General features: G+C 64.2%; 1 protein-coding gene across 1 annotated transcript in view; it reads right to left on the bottom strand.

Moving 5' to 3' along the window:
- Window positions 1-6509: 6509 nt before the first annotated feature.
- TMEM132C (transmembrane protein 132C) overlaps window positions 6510-9625 on the bottom strand; it is a 48512-nt gene continuing 45396 nt past the window's right edge. The window contains exons 8-9 of the mRNA XM_045576116.1: window positions 8706-8897; window positions 6510-7750 (exon numbers count right to left, since the gene is read on the bottom strand). Of these exons, the coding sequence (XP_045432072.1) occupies window positions 6557-7750; window positions 8706-8897 (1386 nt within the window). The 3' untranslated portion in view covers window positions 6510-6556. The remainder of the gene's footprint in view (window positions 7751-8705; window positions 8898-9625) is intronic.

Below are 9625 nucleotides of genomic sequence, written 5' to 3'. Positions count from 1 at the left end.
CGCGCCTCTGGGCCTGACTTTGTTAACTCCCTCTGAGCTGGACTTTGGTAAAAGCCTGTTATTAAAACGCCTCCTCCCGAGGCCCAGGACCCAGTCCCTGTGTGGTCTGTCTGCGGCCCCGCCCACCGGCATCGCCACGTGGGGGTCCCGGTCCCTGAACCCCGGCTTCAGGGTGCACCTTTCCCAGCTGCACCCGAGGGCGCCAGAGGGCGCCCGGAAACGACCACCCAACGGAACCCGCTCACGGCTCAGCTCCAGGCCCCAGGGCGGCGATGGCCTTCCGTCTCACCCCGTCCCACGTGGTGCAGACCAGCCCGCCCCCCGAACCAGAGCCCTAGGGACACCCGGCAGAGCTGGTGGGCGACGGGCCCTCCTGCTCGCACCGCGGTGCCTGAGTCCACGTTTTAAATGTCCGTGTGGACACCGGGCTCCTGGGAAATCGGGCCTTTGGAGCAAAGAGTGCATGGACCTGGCTGGGGCCGGAGCAGCAGACACACGGAGTCACCAGTTCGGCCGGCTGTGGGGCTCGGGGCAGGAGGTCCCAGTTCCGTTCCGGCCAGGGCACAGGCACAGGTTTGGGGCTCCATCCCCAGTGGGGGGGTGCAGGCAGCCTGTCCATGATGCTCATTATTGTTTCCCTCTGTCTATAAAAATCCACAGGAACATATTAAAAAAACAAAACATTTGGGGTCGGTCTAACCTCTGCAGGACGGCGGGCTCAGCCGGGCTCTGGAGCCGGTGAGGCGAGCTCAGCACACAGTGGGCTGTTTTCCCTCCACATTCAGTTCTAAACCCGACCCCAGCCTCACTGTCCGCCCCACTGTGCTCCATGGTGCGGGAGGGCCAGCTGCTGTCTGTAACGGTCACACCACACACCTCACACACACACACACGCACACACACACAAGGCCGGCTGCTGTCTGTAACGGTCACACACACACACACACACACACACGGCCGGCTGCTGCCTGTAATGGTCACACCTCACACACACACACACACACACTCACATACACACACACACACACAAGGCCAGCTGCTGTCTGTAACGGTCACACCACACACACTCACATACACACACACACAAGGCCGGCTGCTGTCTGTAACGGTCACACCACACACACACAGGGCCGGCTGCTGTCTGTAACGGTCACACTACACACACACACACACACACACACACACACACAAGGCCGGCTGCTGCCTGTAACGGTCACACACACACACACTCACATGCACACACACACACACACACACACACACACGCGCGCGCGCGCGCCTGGAATCCCTTCGCTCTCGCCTCCTCCCACGTGGGAATCCTATGTGTCAGGAAGCCCTTAGCGAAGAGCCCGGCTCCTGAGAACAGCCTCGGGGCCCCGCTCCCCTAATCATCTCCTCGATGCTCTGTGATCCTTCATTACTCGCCGTCGATCTCGGCCCGGGAGCAGCTGGCGGCTCCGGAACGCGGGCGGCTGATGGAGCCGCTCACTGTCCAGACTGCGCGGAGCCGCGGCCGACCGGGCGCTCCCCTCCTCCGCCAGCTCCCGCGGCCACAGGCTGAGCTCGGCACCATCTGCCGGGCCCGGGGGGGACGGGGCTCCCCGGGGGGCACAGCGTTCTTTACCCTCGAAAGGGGGAACCAAGATGTGGTCGCAGACTCATCCGTCCACAGAGCCGAACATCAGCACCACGATGGGCCTCTCCTTGGAGAGCCACATTTTTTTAAACTAAAATTTCTCCTAACGCCACGTCCTCAATACAGACTGGCCCGGGCCGCAGTGTTTTGTGGAAGAGCCGCCTTCCAGGGGCCAGAGAGCCGCAGGTGGCTCGAGAGCCGGGGTGTGCCGACCACAGCCGAGGGGAATGCCAGTTCTCGCCGCTCCCTCAACCGCATCAGAGTGACAACTGAACCACAGAACCAGCAGCGTCCGCAGCCGCCTGGGCTGGGCTCAGAGGAAGTCCTACAGCCGGAGACGCAGCTGCGAAAGCCCCTGGGGACGGACGGGGGCGGGGCGGGGCTCCGAAGGGCTGTCCGACACCCACGGGTGCCGAGTTTTTATTTTAAATACCAGGGACCCGGTGCACGAGATTTGTGCACGTTAAAAGGGGTTCATCGGAGGAAATAATTTAATGTTGCCATTCGCCCTTTATAACAGAAGTGTCAGAGGTGAAAGGAAATGAATAAAATGCATAGGAAAACCTTCCTCCTGTCGGAGTCGGGGGCTCACCACGGGACCCAGAGTCAAGTCCCCGCCCACCCACACGCACCTCAAAATTGAATGAGACCCAGACCTGGCCACGCCCCCTCCCCCAATTGGGCTATTGGGCTAGATCCAGACCCGGCCAGTCCTACCCTCGGCAAGCCCTGCAGGGTGGGGGGCGTGGCCTCAGGTGCCCTGGCCCAGCGCCAGGATGGGGGGCGTGGCCTGAGGTCCCGTCAAGCCCCCTGGGGCGGGGGAGGGCGTCGTCTCAGGTCCCTGCTGATGGCTCCTTAAGGCTCCTCATGGGAACTTGGCCTCAGCTGTGGGTGCAGCCGTCTCTGTGATGGGTGATGGTCAATTAGCCTGTTCCCTCTGTATTAGGAGGATTTTCATTGATGTCAGAGAGGAGAGGAGGAGAGGAGGAGAGAGAAACATCCATAAGGAGGGAGAATCATAGGCCAGCTGTCTCCTGCACGCCCCCCACTGGGATCGAGCCTGCAGCCCGGGCCTGTGGCTTTTGACCAGATTCCTACCTGGGACCCTTCAGCCCGCAGGCCAACGTCTATCCACTGAGCCACACCAGCCAGGGCCCAACAAGCCTCCCACTGTCCCTGGCAGAAGGGAAAAACAAAGATAAAAATGGCCAAAACATCCACACGTCCCGGTCGCAGCAAACCGAGCTGCGTTAAAATAAAAAGCAGGATGGCCCCATCGAGCGCAGACCGACGGTCTCGGCTCCATCGCCCGGACGCCGGCGCCAGCGGCCCGTCGTCCCCGGAATGAGGCCGCGGAGGCTCCCTCCTGCGGACGCAGAGGCCCCGCTGCCGGAGCGGAGCCCCGCGGCGCCCTCGGCCAAGGTCACGGCGAGGACACCCCGAGCCATGAGCCTCGGGGGGGGGGGGCGGTCCTCCATTGCCAGGCCCAGCCCGGCTGACCACAGGGCTCCCCGACACCTGCCCCTCCCCTGCCGCGCCCGCTGCCCCGGGCCTCCTGCTGGGAGCTGCCGCCAGGCCCTCCTGGGCCAGCAGGTGGCGCTGCTGCCGCCGGGGCCCTCCCTCCAGGCGCCAGGGCTGGCCTGGATTCCTTGAGTGATTTTATTTTTCCTGAGTCCTCACCCAAGGACAGTTTCCCACTGGTTTTCTTAGAAGCGAGTGGAACCGAGGGGGATGGACACAGAGAAACAGGGATGGGAGGGAGACACATCCATGGTTGCCTCCTGCAGGCACCCTGCCTGGGATACACCCTGACGGGGCATCCGGCCTCAACGGAGGGACATGCCCTTGACTGCAATCAAACCTGCGACCCTTCGGTCTGCGGGCGGGCGCTCTACCCACTGAGCCACACTGGCCTGGCTGGGCTGCATTGTCATCCTTCACCTCCCAGCCCTGTGGGGCCCCTCAGGCCCCTCCAGGGGGCTCCACCACGCGCCTCCCCCCCATACACACACACACACACACACACACACACACGAGGCATCCGATCATCTTCTGTTGAGGAAAACGTCGGGTTAATTACGCTTAAATTAATTACAGCTCTTGGCCTCCGCTGTGGAGGACAGACCGCAGAGGGCAGAGCCCAGCAGGACGGATCCGAGGCGCCCGCAGAGGTGACGCCGGCCGTTTAATAAAACCTCACAGTGCTTGCGGGCTGCTTTCAAAATTGGAAAAATCATTTAAAAGTCATATTTCCAGCCGCTTCCTGTCCAGACGGGACGCGGCCGGGAGTAAGCCACGGCCCCTCACAGCCGGCGGCGGCCTCTGCCGGTCTCCGGGACCAGGCCGGGCGTCCCTCCCCCGCGGTTTCCCGGCCCCGTCCGCGTTCCGGGGCACTAACTGGACCTGCGTCCTGTGTGTCTGTGTCATTACATTTTTTAAAAATTTAACCGCAGGAAAGTCGATGAGAAAAGTCTGTATCCGTGTAATAACCGAGACCATGGTCTCCGGAGGCGCCGGCAGGGGCCTGAGCCTGACCTTGTGACCTCCCCGCCGTGACCTTGTGAAGGACGCTCCCAGCCCGCGGCCCCGTCTGTCACGTGGGGCCGGCGTCGCAGACAGCCGTGTCTGAGGGAGGAGGACTCCCTCCCCCTGTCCTCGGGGGTCGGGTCTCCAAACTGAGCAGCTCGGCGGGTCCGGGGGACCCTGAGGTCCCTGCCCGAGGCCAGCCGCGGGCGGTTTCCGTGTAACTCAGGGCAGAAATGAAACATCCCGGCCGGTGTGGCTCAGTGGATAGGGCGCCGGACTGTGGACTGAAGGGTCCCTGGTATGAACTGGTTGGGGCACAGGGGCAGGTTGCGGGCTCCATCCCCAGGAGGGGGCGTGCAGGAGGCAGCCGATCAAAACTTCTTTAAAACGCCGGGGACGCGGGACAAATTGTTAAAAATCGGGACTGTCCGGCCAAAAGCGGGATGTCTGGTCACCTGAGTCTAACGGTCCTGTAAGGAAGGCCGCCCGGCTCTGTGAACACCCCGCCCCCATCGCCCGGAGCACACCCCATGGGCCAGCATTACGCACGTGAGCGGCATCCCCACAACCCGAGCTTCACCCAAAACAGCACCGTCCGACCTTCTGCCCCAACCCTCCCCCCCCCCCGCCCCCCGCGCGACCGCTGAGCCCGGACCCTCCGAGCAGCAGGAGCGCACACAGCACGAACCGCAGAAACCTTTCCCGGGGCCGAGGGTCACCGGGCGGCCGCTCCAGGTCCAGGACTTTCTTCCGGGGAGACGGCAGCTCCAGGGCCCGGGCGCAGGTCGGCCGGTCGGCCGGTCGGCAGGTCGGACAGGCGCCGGGCCGGTCAGAACTGCGCTGGGGGGCCTGTGAAATCACGGATCTACGGAGATGGAGCCGCTTGGAGACGCGGCTGTTAAAACGGAAACCGCTGTGCAGGGCGCAAAGCTACGTTGTATCCCGGGAGCATCCGCTCGGTAACAAGGTAACGGGACGCGGACGCTGTAACCAAGGAAACCGGGACGCGGACAGGGTAACCACCCGCCGGCGCTCTCGGAAGGAACCGCCGGAAACACTGTTTGGCGTCGCTGATACCGTGTTACCTTCGAACCCTCGGCCATGCCTCCTTCCCGGATGTATCCTTCCCCCCCTTTCCCCTCCAAGCCATCACCTGCCTCTCTTCCCTGAAACACGAAGGGGTTCTGCCCGCATCAGGGCTTCCCCAACAGCTGTTCTTATCCTTTTTCTTAAAAAAAATAAATAAATAAAAAATAAAAAATCTCACAGTCTTGGCCGGTGTGGCTTGGTGAACAGAGCGTCGGCCTGCGGCGCAAAGGGTCCCGGGTTCGGTTCCGGTCAAGGGCGGGACCTCAGTTGCAGGCACATCCCCAGTATGGGGCGTGCAGGAGGCAGCTGATGGATGTTTCTCTCTCATCGATGTTTCTAACTCTCTATCCCTCTCCTTTCCTCTCTGGAAAAAATCAATAAAATATATATTTTAAAAAATATAGTGGATTGGCAACCTACCAGGTGTACTGCTTACTAATATGGATTTTCCCAGTACGTGGAGTCACACACATGCTGATATCCATGCGATGTGATGTGTGTGCTGTGTTGCTGTCTCGCTCCTTCAGAGGACCCGTGTTCCCATCGACGGCACACGCCTGTCTGAGCGGCACTTCCACACGGACGCAGACGTGGACAGTGGGGTCTCTGCATGGTCTGCCCCGAACAAGGACAGTTCTATTGGGACGGTGCCCACCAGGGACCTGGAAGATGGGGGATGTGTGGCTGGTGATGGACATCGCTTTGGATAAAGCACTTTTGATGTTTCTCTTGAGATTACCGCGTTTTCTTTGATGGCAAGGTCCCGAACTTTTCAGCGGAATGCGGATTAAGAGAAAACGTGTTAAACAAGCACGCGCGCAGTTTCCATTTCTCAAGTTCTCGGGGGCTCCTGGTGCAGCCGCCCCCCGGGAGGGCCTGGCCCGCACCCACAGGGGGAGGGGGGCGGAATGACCGGAGCTGCCTCTGGGCGGGCCCTGGCGTAGACCTCGCTCTTTTCTCAGAAACATCCACAGATGGCTCTTTTCGTCTCTTTTTATTTGCCTTTTTGCATTTTTTTAAACAAATCATTTTTGGTAGCTTGACTGTGTTGTCCGTGGGACTCATGGCACACGCGCCCCCAGAGTTCCTCCCGCGGCTTTGGCGCGGGCCCCGCCCCCCGCGGCTACAAACCCGGTTACAGAACCAAAGCCCCTTCCCCGCGTCCAATGGGCCATAGCGCGCCCCTGGCTACCCCTCCCTCCCCCGCCCTGCGCGCCCCTGGCCACTCCCCGGCCCCCCCACCAGCACCCAGGCGGCCTCCGGGGACGAGGTGCGGGCCGGGCCCGGGCCCTTGGCCAGAGGGTCCTACACGGCGTCCCGGAACGGGTCCAGGTGGGTCCTCAGCTCGCGGGGGGCGCCCAGGCCCCTGTCCGGGCACACCCACGGGGCGTCCTCGGGGCCGCTGGGGGCGGAGGGGGAGGCGGTCTCGGGGGAAACGCCGGGGAAGCTGGCGAACTGGACCTTCCTCCGCCCGGAGCTGGGCGAGGGCGGGGGCTCCGGCCGGGGGTCCGGGCCCGGCCTGCCCCCCTGGGGGGCAGCGGCGCGGGGCGCCTGGCCCTGGGCCCGCCTCGGGGAGCCGCCCCCGGTCCGCAGGAGGCGGCTGGGGTCCTCGCCGCGCGGGGGCCCCTGGGGGGCCGGTAAGGGCGGAGCTGGTGGCAGGGGCACAGGAGGGGACCCCCGGCCGGCGCCATCCAGCAGCTCCGCCGCGCGGCCCAGCCACACCCAGTCGTGGGAGTGGGTTCCCCCGGCGGTTCCCCCGGAGGAGGCGGCGCCTTCGGGGGGCAGCTGCTTGTGCCGCCGGAACCGGAGCGCGAAGGCGGCGCAGTTGGCCAGGAAGACCAGGATGGCCAGGCAGAAGGCTGCCAGCAGCGCGTACATGCCGATCTCCAGGTCGCTGAGGCCGCGGGGCCCCCCGGGGGCCGGGCCGCCGCCCGCCGCCCCCGCCCCGGCCGCCACCGGCGCCTCCTGCGCGGGGAAGCGGCTCGGGTCCAGGGGGATGCGGTGCGCCTGCCCCGAGGCGGGCGGCCGCGCCCCATCCGTCCGGCTGCTCCTCGCCGCCTGGGGGTGCAGCCGCGGCCCGGCCGTGGGGCCGCCCCGGCGCGCCGCGCCCTCCTCTCGCGCCTCCGGGCCCCCGCGCTCCGCCGCCTCCGCGCCCTGGGGCCGCCGGCCGCTGGCGCGGTTCCCGGTCTCGCCCTCCGCGTCCTCCTCCGCGTCCTTCGGGCCGAACCGGACCCTGACGCCGCCCACGCCGCTGGCCAGGACGCTGCGGCGCCGGGACTTCTGGCAGGTGCCCGCGATGCTGAGGTCCACGCGCACCAGCGGGCCCTGGCCCTCCCCCGCGGCCGCCACCGCCGGCCACCCCGGGGCGCGGGCCGGGGGCGCGGACACCACGGCCTCGTCCAGGGAGGCGGCGCTCAGAGCGAAGTCCCGGCGGTCGTACACGTCCAGCGGCGACACCGAGCCGTCGCTGAACCGCAGCCACGTGCTGACCACGGCTTCCTGCGGGGGGTGGGGGGGGAGAGGGGCAGGCAGGAGGGGAGATGACAGCCCGTTAGGCGACTGGGAGGGGGCGGTCTCCGCTCTTAGACACCCACCCCCTCTTACAGCCCCTCCAGTTCCAGAACACAGCACTAAGGGGTCACCCCAAGATGTGCCTCTGTGGGATGCAGACTGTTTTGAGCTAAAGGCAACTTTTGAAACAAAAATTATTGATGTCAGAGAGGAAGGGGGAGGGAGAGAGAAACATCCGTGATGAGAGAGAATCATGGACCGGCGGCCTCCTGCACGCCCCCCACTGGGGATGGAGCCCGCACCCCAGGCCTGTGCCCTGACCGGGAATCGAACCCTGACCTCCTGGCTCCTAGGTGGACGCTCAGCCCCTGAGCCACAGCAGCTGGGGGAGCTGAAGGCAGTTTCAGCTTCAGGCTCAAGAGAAACTCCTGACCCCCTTTGCTGACCCCGAAGGGCTTGGCTGAGGGGCCTGGCCCATAGGAGAAGGTCAGCGATGGCCTTAACCTACCAACACCTGCTCCTCCGGTCACCCCGCAAACAGACACCCTAAAACAGAACCCAGAGGCCCGCCTGCCTGGCTCAGGGGCCGAGCGTGGACCTAGGAACCAGGAGGTCAGGGTTTGATTCCCGGTCCGGGCACAGGCCCGGGTTGCAGGCTCAATCCCCACCAGCAGGGGGCGTGCAGGAGGCAGCCGGTCCATGATCCTCTGCCCTCATTGATGTTTCTCTCTTCCTTCCTCTCTGGCATCAATAGAAATATATTTAGAATAAATAAAATAAATAAAACAGGCAGATGGGGTCGCTGTGGCCCACGTCCACCCCAAGTCCCCGTGGGTGAGACGGTGCCTTTGCCTGCGGGGCCTCGGCCTGCATTCTAGAAGGGGGTTCTGAGACCCCCCCCTGCCCCCACCCGCCCCCCTCCCCCCGCCTCCCGGCCTCCCACCTGCTTGGGGGCCCGCAGCAGCTCGTCCGCCTGGGCCACGGCGGTGACCACCTGGGGGTTCTCCGGGCTGGGGTGCAGGCTAACCGACAGCCCGGCCACCAGCTGGACGGCCAGGTCCGTCAGCGACACTCTGTCCTCGGACACGGTCACCGTCTTCTCGCCCAGGATGGAGTCGGACAGAGGGGACAGAACCTGGAGGGGCGGGGGAAGGGCAGGACACAAGACAGATCCATCGCCCTGGCCGGTGTGGCTCAGTGGGTAGAGCGGCAGCCCGTGGACTGAAGGGTCCTGGGTTCGATTCCGGTCAGGGACATGTACCCTGGTTGCGGGCACATCCCCAGTGGGTGGGTGTGCAGGAGGCAGCTGGTCGATGTTTCTCTCTCATGGATGTTTCTAGCTCTCTAACCCACTCCCTTCCTCTCGGTAAAAATCAATAAGATATATTTTTAAAAACCCCGTTCTGGCCCAGCCGGCATGGCTCGGCGGTGGAGCATTGACCTGGGAACTGGGAGGCCATGGTTAGAGTCCTGATCAGGGCACCAGCCGAGGGATAGTTCTCATCCTGGATGTTCCTCTCCCTCTCCTTCTCCCTTCCTCTCCGGAGTCAATAGAAATATGTATGTTTTTAAACAAAATAAAAAGGGAGAGTGGGTAAGGTGGGAGTTGAGAGCAAAGAGCCCCCTGGCTCTGTCCTCTGTCCTGGGACCCCAGTGTGTGAACCCCTGGGGGTCAGGGGCCGCGGGACGCTGAGGGAGCCTGTGGGGTGAGTGGACAGCAGGACAGACAGACTCAGGGGCGCAGTGGGGGTGTCGGGGTGGGGCGGGGTCCGGAGAGGGAGGGGTGGGAATGAAGCTGCCGGTCCCCCCAGGGGGACAAGCATTGGCCACGGGGCCCCGCCCGCCTCGTCGGCACCCCCACCC

This window comes from Pipistrellus kuhlii, unplaced genomic scaffold (genome assembly GCF_014108245.1).
Source record: "Pipistrellus kuhlii isolate mPipKuh1 unplaced genomic scaffold, mPipKuh1.p scaffold_m20_p_74, whole genome shotgun sequence".
Taxonomy (NCBI): domain Eukaryota; kingdom Metazoa; phylum Chordata; class Mammalia; order Chiroptera; family Vespertilionidae; genus Pipistrellus; species Pipistrellus kuhlii.
This window is presented reverse-complemented; position numbering and strand designations above follow the sequence as displayed.